At 45.4% G+C, this 14,895-nt stretch overlaps 1 protein-coding gene across 2 annotated transcripts in view; it reads left to right on the plus strand.

Moving 5' to 3' along the window:
* The window catches only part of SPTB (spectrin beta, erythrocytic), an 86,404-nt gene that overhangs the window by 20,992 nt on the left and 50,517 nt on the right, over positions 1-14,895 (plus strand). For both annotated transcript variants that reach the window (XM_044229791.1, XM_044229792.1), the window contains exon 2: positions 368-566. In XM_044229791.1, coding sequence (XP_044085726.1) covers positions 419-566 — 148 coding nt within the window. In that variant the 5' untranslated portion in view covers positions 368-418. The remainder of the gene's footprint in view (positions 1-367; positions 567-14,895) is intronic.

Genomic DNA, 14,895 nt, shown 5'->3' on the forward strand with positions numbered 1-14,895 from the left:
GCCCAGCCCCCTGGCTCCCAGAGAACCTCCCTTCTCCCCCGCTCCTGCAGCTGTGGTGGCTGTAGGTTTGGAGGAAGCGGGCTTGCAGCGACTGACGTCTCCACCTGCTGGTCGTCCTGACCCTTTCTGCATGCAGCTCTCCATCCCTGCTGCCACAGTCGCCGTTCCTGTGGCTGCCGCCGCTGCTGCCGCTGCCGCTGCAATATTCTATAACCCAGAGACCCCGGGGGAAGCATGGCCTGTCCGCTGGCATGGTGTGCTGCTCCCTCCAGGACCTACCCCTGTTGGATGCTCCAAAGAAGTTTCCCCTGAGAAAAAGTCCAGGGGAGGGGAGTTAACCCTCTGACTGTGTTGCTGTCCCCCCTAGGGACCCTTCCATGAAGACTGAGGCAGGCGAAACTGCTGAGAGCCTGCTGACATGACATCGGCCACGGAGTTTGAAAACGTGGGCAACCAGCCACCGTACAGCCGGATCAATGCCCGCTGGGCTGCCCCGGACGATGAGCTGGATAATGACAACAGCTCAGCCAGGCTCTTTGAGAGGTCCCGGATCAAGGCCTTGGCAGGTACCATTTGGGGCCGTGGGGGTTAGAGGAGCCGGTCTCATAGTCCCCAGGTTCAGTCCCCCTCCCTGCCTTCGGTCAGTCCTCTGTGTGAACTGGCATGAGCCGTGGCAGGGGCGTGAGGGAGATAACAGTTATGTGGCTCAGAGAGACCCAGCCCTGTTGGGAGGGAGCACAGGCTCAGGCAGCCTCTGCTCCCAGGCATCCCTCACTTCATCCCAGGTGGGAGGAGGTGCAAGGTAGGCCCTGCCCTGTTCCTCTGTCCTGAATGACCTGGGGCCAGAGTCCCAACGAAGAAAAAGTCTGGGTGAAGGAGTGTCTGAGGGGCTAGATGGCCAGCTGGCAGTGCATGGGGCTTCCTGATGCACTCAGTCTCCTGCCTGGTCCTGGAGAGAGAAACTGTTGTCATCCTCGCTGTCGTCCTGAAAGAAGAGAGTGATTTGATAGGAAATTGAGAACAGATAACATCCTCCCCATAGTGGCTCAGGAAGCCAGATTTTCTGGACTAAACCTCTTATCCTTAAACTGGAATTAGATTTTTACTTAGCAGGTTCATAATAGATTTCTCTGTGTGTGTGTGTGAGAGAGAGAGAGAGAGAAAGAGAGAGAGAGTGTGTGTGTGTGTGTATGTGTGCGCGCACAGGCTCGCACTTAAATCTCCAGCAGAAATGGTTTCTCCTCCACCCTGCTGGCTGAGATGAGATTCTTGGGATTTTTTCCTGCCAACTGCTGTGACCATTGCCTCCCTGGAGTCAGCCCAGGGAAGCTATGCTCTGGTGCTACGTCCTTGGCCAGTAAAGAAAGTTTGAGTTCCGTGGGGTAGTGGATGGGTAGAAGGAGGAGAGGTGGACTCCACCAGTCATGGAATGCTCCACCCGTCCTTCGCCCAAATCAGATTTGTTGCCCCATCATCAGCTGTCTCCACCTTCACTTTGTAAGAAGGACCCAGCCTCTCCCATAAGCACTTTCTAGAGTGAGCCTTCCAGTGCTCCATCACTCAGTGGCCCTTTCCGAACTTCCTAGTACTACTCTTCTCCCTTCTCTCCCTCCACTGTGCTCCCAGAAGCCTCAGTCTCCAGCTGACTCTGAGGAATGAGCAGGGCTCTAGGCCCCTCTGGGACCATAATGGCCTTTCACCTTGCAAGTGTCTGGGTTTCCCATTCTGTAGAAGCAATGGGGTGTCTCATTTCCTGGTCATGATGGAGAATCCATGCAGGTCACAGCCATCAGCTCTTGTGCCCTTGTTCTTTGTAGGAAACTCCCTTTCTTTTTCCTTCATCCCCTCCTCCCCATTCCCTACCCTTAAAAAGTCCTTCCTTGATTTCCCTTGAGGACAGATAACAGCACCAATCCCTTGCTTTGCTTATGTAATCTTAACCTCTTTCAATAAGCAAACTAGGAACCCTTGTCTTTGCCAGTCTGGTTTTACCTTCTTTATGTCTCGGAGCCTGCTGAGCCTGACTGCAGTGACCCTGGTGACAGAGGGGGGTGGGATTCCGTAAGTCTTGTCAAAGGACAGTATGAGGAGTGGAACTGTCTTTTGTGCAGGGATCCTTTGATACGTTTCACAGACACCCTATTTTTTAAAGAAACCAAGATAAATTCCATTTTAACAGTGATTTATTGTACTCCTACTCTGTGTAAAACTAAAACTCTTGACCAGATGTGAAAATGGAAAAGAAACCACAGAGATGAATTCAACATAGTATCTGTCTCTAAGGAGTTTATGATCTATTAGGGAAAATGAACAATGTTCATAATTAATTAGCTTAAGTTGAGTTAGAGTAGAACCATAGGAAATTCGCATAATTAAATGGCAATGAGAGAGCAAAGGAGGAGGTGCAGGCAGAATCAGGAGCTCGTGTGTGGAGAAGGCCCTCAGAAGTGAAGGGTGACACACAGGCATGACACAGCTTCATCCATTTCAACTGTGTGAGTGGCAGCCAGGTCTAACAAGCTGGTTGGGAAGCTGGCGGAATTAAGTTGATCAGGTTGATGGGTAAAGAGACTCCATCTGCCTTGCCTGGGTCTCCCTAAGAGCTTGCAGCTCATCTACTGAGACTCTGTGTGCACCCCCTGCCGCCACTATCCCCCGGGTGGGGGAAGCGCAGAAGTGCACGCCTGGACGTGATTTAGAACATCTGGCCAACAGGTAACCACGGCAGTTTGGGAGTTTGGGGTCCATTCAGGATTTTTAAAAACAAACCTAAGTAGTCTGTTGACTTTCCTGAGAGTCCACTCTGACTGACCTGTGGGAGAAGCCAAAGCTTTGTGAGGGTCCAAAGTAGAGAGGTGAGCTGGACCTGTTCTGGTGGATAGGCAGAGCTCAGCAAAGGGCTGTCAGGTGCCACCAGTTTTCTTGACCCTTTTCTCTTCAGTGTTATCTTTGGGGCTGCCCTGGCAGCCTAGGCAGGGATCAGTGTTTCCACAGAGACTGAGGGATCAGAAGTGTCTCTGGTTCCTCTCATTCCAGCCACTCCCCCACGCCTAAGAGCATTCTGGCAAGGAAGGTATTTGGTCCTGTATTTCTTATAAGATGGCGGTCATCTGCTTTGTAGGTATATGTGGCAAGGTTGGAAAGATGGGTCTAGCCTTTTATTTCTGAAATTGAAGGTCTTGAGGTGAGGAGGAAAATGTCACAGGACCCAGATTCCACCGTTAATGCTACTGCCATGATGTTTAAATTCATTTCCTATTTCATAAAATGCGATGGAAGTACTTTCCCACAGGTGGTGTGAAGGTCAAGTAAGATAAAGTTTATGAAAGTTTTTTATTAGTAATAAAATACTAGAAAAATGTTAGTTTTTACAGGAATTAACTGTCCTTTCTCTTAACTTCAGACATTCAGGATCATTAGCTCAGTCACTGTCCCAGTTATCTTGGCCTGTTCGTAGGCCAGTTTCTTCCTTTTTAACCCCACCCTCCTTTGTCTTAGAAAGCCTGGATTTGAAAAAGGAGCCAGGGACCAGGAAATCTGGCTAAAGCTTGTGCTTGGAGCTCTTGGCTCAGTCCCCAGAGACCCAGTGCCCACAGGGATGAGGCCCCATGCTTTGTAGATCTTTCTCTTTAAGGTTGCTCAGCCAGGATCCCAGCCATGTCTCTGCCATCAGCCGGGTGACCCAGAAGGCCCAAGAAACCAAAGGACAATGAGTCTTATTAGATGCTCTTCCTCGTGTGGCAGATTCTCTGGGTCCTTCTCCCCTTAGTGACCTGTGGTTAGAAAACTTGCAGTTGGTTAACTGGACTCCATTTTTTTCTGCCTCTTAAGTCACCTTCCTCTCAGTTCCAAAGGAAATACTCTCTATTCTGCCTTTCAGACCATTCCCAACTCTCCCTCTCTGGACTGAAATAAACAAGCCATCTGGTTATTCTGTGTGGAAACTGCCACATTTGTATACAAACACCTGACCTCTGTCCAAATGAATCACTGGATTCCACACTGTGGATGAGCCTGACTAGAGTGAAGGGGGAGGTGGGCAAGAAAATGCTGCAGAAGGCTCCTGGACGGGGATGGATTTGACCTCAGCAGTGCTGGGGCAGGGTGCAGGGTCCAAGCAGGAATATTTGCCCAGTAGGTCCCTGGGCAGATGTTAGCTCTCTGCATCAGCATCTGAAAGCTGACAGCACCTCATGAGGTTAAGTGCTGGGTAGCCCCGAGGCTTCTTCCTGAACAGGGGTGGTTCTCTGCCTTGATGACTAATTTTTTGAAAGCTTAGGGGAAAGGGTGCAGTTGAAAAGCTCAAGTCTACCTCCTCCAAGAGGATCCAGCCTTCACATCTCAGTAGAAAGTCTTCTGGTGTCTCCTAGAGCCACTGTTATTTTCGCTTACACCTCATTTCCTGTCCTTCCTCTTTTTCGTCCTGGGAGCCATTCGGTAAACATTTGTGGCTGTCTGGATGAGGGATGAGGCACTGCAGGCTGCAGGGAATTTACCAGCCAGAAAAGTCCGTCCTCTGTGCTCTCTCCTCATCTCAGAGGCGGCTTCTGCCTGCCTGCCCCCTTGCACCTGTCCTGGTGCCCCACTGATTTGGGTGAGGACACTGCCTCGGGCGTGGGAGAGAAGGAATGCAACAGAAAGGTGCCCCCCCCCAAAGAGAAACCGTGTGCATGAGCCTCCCCTGCCTTGCCCACTCAGATTAGTATCTGGGCATCCCAAGTGCCACCCACTGCAGGATTTCCAGCTCCTCAGAGCACAGAGGCATCTGGAAGGTTGCAGTGCTGAGAGCGGTCCGGGGCCTCTGGTGAAGGTCTGTGAGAAAGAGCAGGTCCAATGTGCCCTTCATCCTCTTCTGTGGCCCAGGGAATACAGAGCCATCCTTCTCAAACAAAGGGTACAAATTGGTGTAGCCCACTCTGGTTTTGCCTTTAAATCAGAATCCAAGGGGTGTTTCATGCTAGAGATGCCTTTCCTTTCTGCATTCTGTCTTTGTAGCCTTCTTACTAAACAGGAGGTGAGGTCGCGCGTGGTGAGGTTGGTTGAGGACAATTCAGAGAACACAACAGGCAGCAGGTGCACAGCGGGCTGTGTCCCTGTGCTCTGAAGCACAGAGTTGCTGCCACTTAAAACCTTGAACGTCTTCCAGACCCACTTTGCCCAGGCCCCAAGTTTAAGTTCTGTGACTGACAGATATTCCGCCAGAGCCTTAGAACAGTGGCCCTCCGACCCTGCCACTCCCTGCCCACCCATGTTGGCTCCCTGGAAACTCCAGAGAGAGGGTGGTGTGGGCTCCTTCCTGACTTTGGTAGCAAAAGGTTACGCTTGCCCTTTCCCTGGGCCTCTTTCCCCACCTGCACCAGGATGACACTGATCCCAGGTGCCCCAGAGGTGCCCCAGTTGCCTGAGAAGGGCTTTGTGTCCAGAGGCTGAATGATGTCTTTCAGAGAGCAGGATTTCACCACAGTGTGTGTGTGGAGGGGGGTGGGGCATAGGCTCGGGATTCTGCAGCTTCTTGGCAGCCTGTTAAGTTGACAAGTTCACATGCAGCTGCTGGAGACCAAGGCATCAGGTGTTAATGTTCTGAATGTCTCTCTTAAGCTACCTGTGAGAACAAAGATGGTGTCATTAATGAGGGGTTTTAAAAAATGTTTTCCTCTCAGCTTTCAAAACATGAGTCGGAGCTCTGTGGAGAGACTATATTTTGGGAAAATATACTATTCATAGAAATATGTATAATCATCAGCAATCATTTTAGTATACTGTCAGAAGAAAAAATAATTGGCTCAGCAGCTTTTTCGGGGAGGTCAGCCATTGTGAGTTTCCCCTCCTTTCCGGAAACACCGCTGCTCAGATAAACCCGCTGGTGACCTGTGCAGACAAATCAGTGAGAGGCCAGCCTGCCCCCCGTGCTGTGCAGTTGGGGTGGTCTCCCCTGCTCCAGACGGAGCACCTTCTCCCACTGGCTCCCTCCCCTCTCCAGAAAAGCTGTTCTTCCTCTGAGAATGCTTTGCAGAACCAAAGCTGTCCCCATTTCTGGGTGACTGCTATCTATCATTGTGAAGATGCTTTTCAAATATTAATACACCGAGGTTAATAATAAGACTCTTCCCTCCCTGTGCCGTGCAGTCTGAGTGAGCCGCGGGCCTAGGCCCCTCCATCTTCGGGACATTCTTGTGGGCTGTCCGCTTCATTCCCAAGGGCAGGCTGTGACACCAGACCTTGACTGTGCTTATGGCTTCCAAAGCAGCTGGCATCCGTTTCCCCCTTCTCCAGCTAGGCGCTCCCTGCGTGCTGCTTGGCCGAAGAGACACCAGGAAAGTTGTTTCCAAGCATCTGTAGCAATTGTTCCTTTTCCTTTTTTATCGTGTCACTGGGAGAGTGACAAGGAAGCTGGAAGCAGCTGAGTCTCTGGAAGCATTTTGCCTCCAAACCCTTTGGCCTTCAGACTCTGGAAACCAGATCTCATTTTACAGTCCAGTGAGAAGGAAGTGGATCAGATAATCACACGTGTCTCTGTACATGTAGACATATGTGCACGATGACAAAGTATGATGAATTCCATAAAGATTTACTGAGAACTATGAGTTTCTAACATAACCTACAGCTCGTACCTCATCCAAGGAGGAGTGGGGCTTGTTGGAGTGAGCGCAGGCGGGGAAGGAGGGGTGGAGATGGGAGGGGCAGGCAGGGGCCACATCGCAGGGCCCTTCTAGGCAGTTGGTATCTTCAGGGTCCTGGCAGGAAGCTGCAGGAAACTGAAGAAGGGTGGCTGAGGGGTTTACTGAGACTATTTGCAAAGGAGCTGCAGGGTCAGCGGGTCAAAGGGTGGGAGCCTGTAGCAGAGAGCGCTGTAGGCACTCAGGACAGGAACTGCGGCCTTCAGTAGAGGGCCAGAAGGATGGAGCTGCTCCCACACCCATCAAAGGGTTCTCACAGGGAAGCATGGTTACATTTGGGTTTTGGATATCACTCTGACTTCAGTGGGGGGAACAGGTTATGGGGAGGCTGTGCAAAAGTCTGGGAAGGAGAAGATGGCAGCATGAGCCAGCTTGGGCGCCGTCGACAGGGAGAAGTGAGCCGTCCTCACATCGTCATTCTTCTGGCCTCTTGCACTATCATGGGCTTTCCTGAATTAGGTGACCTTGGCCAAGTCACTTTTCTGCTCCTCACCTGAAAAACAAGGGGCTTGAGCCTCGACGATGCACTTTCCAGCTTTGGCAGCCTGGGAGGAAGCCACCTGTTAGAGTAGCGCTGACCATATGCCTCTACCCCGAACCATGGAGCTTTGGTTCCTGGCTTAGGGAAAGGGAATAATCGATCCTTTTTAGCAAATCAGTAGATTGTCCAGAAATTCTCAGTTCAATAAAGGCTAGGCTGCAACTGAGTCCCAGACTATCTCAACCTCTGTGGCCTTGTGTTCTCAGTGTCCTCTGTCCTCGCAGCCACCGTCTGCATGCAGGACAGGGCTTGGTGCTGGCACGCTGCTGAGTGGTCTCTGCACTCTTTATCCAGATGATCTCACTGGCTTCTCCCACTCCGAAGGAAGCAGGGCAGAGCTATCACCACACCCCTCCACAGATTCTGGAGGCTGCTCAGCAGGGAGCTCCAGGACCAAATCCCAAGGATCATCCCAGCAGCCTTAGGGCTACTGGGCTGCGCACCTGGGCTTTCTCGAACATCCTTCAGACCTGCATTATCTCCTCCTCTGCATCCCACCCAGAACACCCCTTCCCATTTTCCTTCTCCCAGCAGCTTCTTGAGCCCCTTTGATCAAAACCCTGAGTTCCTTTTTACTTCTGTCCTCCAGCCTCTGAGTATGATCCCCTGCTGTGAGTCAACTGACCCTTGTTCTGCGGTTGTCCCACTGGACTCTGTCCATTTCATTTGCACAGGTCACATGTCAGTTGGGGCCATGGTGCTGCAGGCAGAGACTTCAGTAGCTGCCTCCCAGCGGAGGCCCTGGCCTCTCCCTGTCTGGTCCCGTTTCCACAGCACTTTGAAGCATTGTCCTTCAAGAAACTTTTAGTGACATGTTGCTTTACTTAAGAACCTCCAGGCTTTGCTGCTCCCCCTGCTTGTGCCCTCTCTCTCTCCCTCTGACAAATAAAATCTTTAAAAAGAAAGAAAAGAAAAAAGAGCCTCCAGACTTTTCTTTACCTGGAGTATAAAGTTCAAATTCCCTAGACTGTCCTTCAGCTTCTTTGCTCTGGGTCAGTTCACTGCTTCTCACCTCCCCTGCCAAGACATGCACACCTGTACGCACATGCCCTCACACACACATTTGCCAGTGTCCACGTCGAGGCCTTTGAACAAAACCTCCCTCCTTCCCTGCCATTCTAAAACCATGATCATCTTCAAACTTCACATCCAAACTAACCTTCTTCAAAGACATTTTTTTAAAAATCTAAACTGATCTATAATAACTTGCTTTCTTTTTCTACTATATGCAAAGACCCTATTTTAAAAACAATAGGATGCATACTTTTATATCTTTAAACATTTTTATTACCCCAAAAATATATAATAAAGTTAGCAAAATAGATTAAAAACGGGAAAACTGTGGTGCCTGGGTGGCTCAGTGGGTTAAAGCCTCTGCCTTCGGCTCAGGTCATGATCCCAGGTCATGGGATCGAGCCCTGCATCAGGTTCTCTGCTCAGCCGGAGGCCTGCTTCCTCCTCTCTCTCTGCCTGCCTCTCTGCCTATTTGTGATCTCTGTCTGTCAAATAAACAAATAAAACCTTAAAAAAAAAAAAAAGGGAAAACTAGGGATACTGTTAATGACCCATACAGATATTTTAATGCCTATAGATATATGACTATGTGTATAAATGCATGCCTATTAAAACATTATCTAATATTATGATCTTGGACTCTTTGTCACTGAGCAGTTATATTGTGAATATCTTTTCAGGTCAGTAAACATGTAGAGTATCCTCTTCATGGCCATATAATGTTCCTTTGTGTTAATGTAGCCCAGTCTAGTTCACCAGCATCTTCGCGTTCAACTCTGCTCCTTTCAAAGTCAGTCTTCTGTGCTTTATTCTTGCCTTTGCAGGTATGTAGTAAGCATCCTAGAGTTGTCTCTTAGAATCAACCCTAGATAGGTTTTAGATCTTGCAGGTAGGGGAATCATGTTCTAGCCATTCACAATACTACTGTGCTGAAAGTTGGTTGGCTGAAAGAAAAGTTCCTCTCAAACTAAACTATGGGGTTGAATTTGTGCCATCAACATCATTTATGATGCACCCCTAAGGGTCTGCCGCTATGCTAGGCTTTATAGCATTGCTGTCTATATCTTCAGGGTTTGTCACGAGTTCATGGGAGTTACAAGTATCGCTCACTCAGGTTCCCAAAGCTCTCGGCTCCCTAGTATGAGAAGGAGAAGAATCTGAAGCTGTAAACTTGCAAAGTGCTCAACATTAAATGATTGGCTTCAGGCCCAGGCTAGGGGTCCATGGGCCACCCGTGATGCCTCTTCTCCCTCTTGTCTTTCTGACCACCGAGCTTTACCCATACCTTAGGGCTGGATGCTGGTAAAAATACAGGCTTCCTCAAAACAAAACAAAACAAAACAAAACAAAAACAAAAAAAACAAAAACAAAAAACCTTTGTAACTTTTCATCAGTCATTTATTCCTCAGGGTTTATGAGCTTTCTATCCTATTTTTCTTCATGACATCTGCTGTTTCTTATTATAAAAGGAATACATGTTCATTGCAGCAATTTTAGAAACTATAGATAAGCAAAAAGCAAAGTCACCCACAGTCTTACTGCTCAGCTATAACAACATCCAACTGAGGCTTTCATTTTTAAATGGATATTAAAATTATAAGACCAGGGTCATATTATTCATATAATTTTATAATCTGAACTTTCCCTTAAAATGTATTCTAATATCCTTTCTTGCCACTGAAAGGTCTTCTACAACCTTATTAATATCTTTATAAGTACCGAAATGATCATATAATCCTGTTTTGAATATTTAGGTTGCTATTCTCTCCTCTTGAGAGCAGATTTGTAACAGACAAAAGAGGGAGATGAAGCACGCATGCAAGGAATTATATAGGCGGCAGGAAGAACTAGGAAATATATATGTGGCAGGAAGGACTAGATGCGCATAGACCTAGAAATAAAATAGTTCAGCCTTACCACTTGGCTTCAGAACAGCCAGTGTGTAAGAAACTTTTATTTTTAAAATATCCCCCCTGGGACTTCTGATAACAAACTTGCCAGGTACCATGATGTCAGGAAGTGAACCAGATGCTGGAGTGGGTGGGGTCAGTGGCAGGTGTGGTGGGGCCAAAGGAGGAGGGAAGTTGAAGGAGGAGCCAAGAGGATGCCTGGAGAAGGTATAACATAGCAGAGGAAGAACCTTGACCCCAAGGAGAGAGGGCTGCGCTTTGAAACAACTTTCTAGGATAGAGGGCCAGACCTCCTAGAGTAGCTCTGTGGTGGTCAGGGAGGCCGAGGGAAACTCTCCCTCCTGAGCTCTGTTCTCAGGGGGTGTAGGGAGTGTTCCTTAATATTTTCTTTAGGATAGGAAAAATGTATTTCCATATTGAATAAATAATAGGTACATCCAATAGGTAACACTCAAAAGATGCATAAAATGAGTTTTATTCCCACCTTGGTCCCTCCAGATACCAGTTCTTTTCCCAGGACCAGTGTTATCAGTTTCTCATGCAACTTTCCAGGAATATTTTATGTATATATTTCCAGATGGTCTATATTATTTTCCCAGTGGTTTTTTTTTAACTATACATTGTTCTATAATATGCTTTTCCCCGACCCAAGATATATTGAAGATTGTTTTATTTCTATTAATACATAAACAACCTCTTTTTTATAGTAATTAACTATTCTACATATGGACATACAATTTTAATTTAACCATCCCCTATTAGTGAACATTCCAGTATTTGTCTCTTTTTAAAAATGCAATGAATAACCTTATATATAGATTATTTCCCAATATATGAGTTTATCTGTAGGACGTATTCCTAGAAGTGGAATTACTAGGTCCAAAAGTATGTGCATATGTAATTCTGACCAAAATTGCCAAGTCTTGCCAAAATTGCTCTGTTACTTTCTCTAGCAACATATGAATGTTTTCTTTTCCCACGCCTTAACCAAACACCATATTTTATCACACTTTTCGGTCTGTGCCCACCCAATAAGTGAAACAGTATCTTGATGTCATTGTACTTTCTGGCTTTTAGTATAAAAATTTCAAACATACAAAAAAGTAGAGCTAAAAGTGTAATGAGTCATCGACTTAACAACTGTTCATTTTTTGCCATATTTGCTTGTCCATTTGGGGGGTTGAAGTATTTTTTTTAATTATTTGTTTAAATTTTTAAATTTTTTTATAAACATATAATGTATTATTAGCCCCAGGGGTACAGGTCTGTGAATCGCCATACTTCACAGCACTCACCATAGCACATACCCTCCCCAATGTCCATAACCCCACCACCCTCTCCCATCCCCCTCCCCCCAGCAACCCTCAGTTTGTTTTGTGAGATTAAAAGTCTCTTATGGTTGGTTTCCCTCCCGATCCCATCTTGTTTCATTTATTCTTTTCTTACCCCCCAAACCCCCAACGTTGTATCTCCACTTTCGGGGGTTGAAGTATTTTTAAAGTAAATTGAAGATCATCACAACATTTTACCCCTAATACTGTAATATGTACCTCTGAAAAACAAGAACATGTCCCACCTAACCATAGTACCACTATTACACCTCCCTTTACCCCTAGCTTAAAGCTATGTGCTGTCAAAAATGCAGACTGAATAAAATTGACATCAACTCTACTATAATCTAACATTCATTTAATATTCAAATTTTCCCAGTTGTCTCAAAAATGTCTTTTATGATTAATGTTCTCACACTAATTAAGGACCATTTATTAAATTTTGTGTATATGTTTATACTTTTAATTCATACTTCTATGACTACCTTGGACAAATTTGTGCACATTTAAGAGATTTTACAGTTTTTTGTTAACTTTTTGTTTACATACGTATGTCTATTTCACTATTGAATTGTTGGTCCTTTTCCTCATTAATTTGTATATGTTCCTTATATCCCAAGTTAATTGGCCCTTTGTGATGTGAGTTACAAATATCTTTAGTCATTTGTTTGACTGTGCCTATCTAACCTACCCAAGTGTGGGTTTTTTTTTTTCATTTTAATTAGGAGGAACAGAAATTTTGCCTGAACTTTTTTTTTTTAAGATTTTATTTATTTATTTGACAGACAGAAATCACAGGTAGGCAGAGAGGCAGGCAGAGGACAGAGAGAGGGGGAAGCAGGCTCCCCGCTGAGCAGAGAGCCCCGTGTGGGGCTCGATCCCAGGACCCTGGGATCATGACCTGAGCCCAAGGCAGAGGCTTTAATCCACTGAGCCACCCAGGCGCCCCATGAACTTTTTTTAAATGTAATTGAGCTTTCAATCTTTTATTTTATGCCTTTGGAATTTTATGTCCTATACCAGCATTACAAAACAAAAACAAAAACAAAAAAACCTCAACCATGATTTGTTTTGGTATTTTTATGGTTTCATTTTTACATTTCAGTTTTTATCCAAATGAAATTGTCCTGGAATGTGAGGTATATATTTAAGGCAATTTTTCCTGGATAGCATCTAGTTTTGTCCACACTTCTTATCCAATAATCCTTCTTTCCCCTTTGTTTTTGAAATACCACGTTTATCAGGTATCAAATGCCTATTGTGCTTGGGACTATTTCTGTTCCATCGATGTTTCTATTCATATTCTAGTAGCACACAGTTTTATCATTGTACGTTTATGCTGTGACTTACTATCTGATAGAAAAAAACACCTGGAAAGGCCTGTTCCTCTTCTTTGGGAATTTTCCTAGCGATTTTTGTTTTCCTAGTGAGTTTTCTCATAGCTTCTCTAGTTTCCCTCGAATAATACAATTTAAATATATTTAAAATAATATTCAATATAGATTAATTTAAAGTAAACTGACAACATTATGATACTGAGTTTTCCTATTCAAGAATTGGATGTGCCTTTCTACACAAGTGTTCAAATCTTTTGTGTGCCTCAGGAGCACACAAAGGAAAATTCAAGTTTTCTTTTAAATGTTATTTTAAAGATTTTATTTATTTCTTAGAGATAGTATGAGTTGGGGGGGCCAGCAGAGGGAAAGGGAGAAACAGACTCCCCACTGAGCAGGGAGCCCAAGGTGGAACTTGATCCCAGGACCTTGAGATCATGACCTGAGCTGAAGGCAGATGTTTAACGGACTGAGCCATTCAGATGCCCCTCAGATTTTCTTTATGTAGATTTTACACCCTATTTATTTTTTTTATTAACATATAATGTATTATTAGCCCCAGGGGTACAGGTCTGTGAATCACAAGGTTTACACACTTCCAGCAGTCACCATAGCACATATCTTCCCCAACGTCCATAACCCAACCACCCTCTCCCTACCCCCCAACTCCCGGCAACTCCCAGTTTGTTTTGTGAGATTAAGAGTCTCTTATGGTTTGTCTCCCTCCCAATCCCATCTTGTTTCCTTTATTCCTTTCCTACCCCCCAAACCCCCCCCCACGTTGCCTCTCAACTTCCTCATTTCGGGAGATCATATGATAATTATCTTTCTCTGATTGACTTATTTCACTCAGCATAATACCCTCTAGTTCCATCCACGTGGTTGCAAATGGCAAGATTTCATTTCTTTTGATGGCTGCATAGTATTCCATTGTATATATATACATTACATCTTCTTTATCCATTCATCTGTTGATGGACATCTAGGTTCTTTCCATAGTTTGGCTATTATGGACATTGCTGCTATAAACATTCTGCACGTGCCCCTTTGGATCACTACATTTGTATCTTTAGGGTAAATACCCAGTAGTGCGATTGCTGGGTCATAGAGTAGTTCTATTTTCAACTTTTTGAGGAACCTCCATGCTGTTTTCCAGAGTGGTTGCACCAGCTTGCATTCCCACCAACAGTGTAGGAGGGTTCCCCTTTCTCTGCATCCTTGCCAGCATCTGTCATTTCCTGACTTGTTAATTTTAGCCATTCTGACTGGTGCGAGGTGGTATCTCATTGTGGTTTTGATCTGTATTTCCCTGATGCCGAATGATGTGGAGCACTTTTTCATGTGTCTGTTGTCCATCTGGATGTCTTCTTTGCAGAAATGTCTGTTCATGTCTTCTGCCCATTTCTTGATTGGATTATTTGTTCTTCGGGTGTTGAGTTTGATAAGTTCTTTATAGATTTTGGATACTAGCCCTTTATCTGATCTGTCATTTGCAAATATCTTCTCCCATTCTGTCAGTTGTCTTTTGGTTTTGTTAACTGTTTCCTTTGCTGTGCAAAAACTTTTTATCTTGATGAGGTCCCACTAGTTCATTTTTGCCCTTGCTTCCCTTGCCTTTGGCAATGTTCCTAGGAAGAAGTTGCTGTGGCTGAGGTCGAAGAGGTTGCTGCCTGTGTTCTCCTCAAGGATTTTGATGGATTCCTTTCTCACACTGAGTTCCTTCTTCCATTTTGAGTCTATTTTCATGTGTAGTGTAAGGAAATGATCCAGTTTCATTTTTCTGCATGTGGCTGTCCAATTTTCCCAACACCATTTGTTGAAGAGACTGTCTTTTGTCCATTGGACATTCTTTCCTGCTTTGTCAAAGATTAGTTGACCATAGAGTTAAAGGTCTATTTCTGGGCTTTCTATTCTGTTCCATTGATCTATTAAACACTACTTTTTAAAGCTGAAACACTGTTTTGTTTTGTTTTTAAGTTATCATTGAGGGCCTTATAAACTAGTATTTCAGAAAATGATCCTGCCATCCCTTCAGTGGTATCTTTGGCCTCTAGGATTAAATCTAAACTTAGTCTTTCATTCACGGCT

Source organism: Neovison vison, chromosome 13 (genome assembly GCF_020171115.1).
Source record: "Neovison vison isolate M4711 chromosome 13, ASM_NN_V1, whole genome shotgun sequence".
NCBI classification, from domain to species: Eukaryota; Metazoa; Chordata; class Mammalia; order Carnivora; family Mustelidae; genus Neogale; species Neogale vison.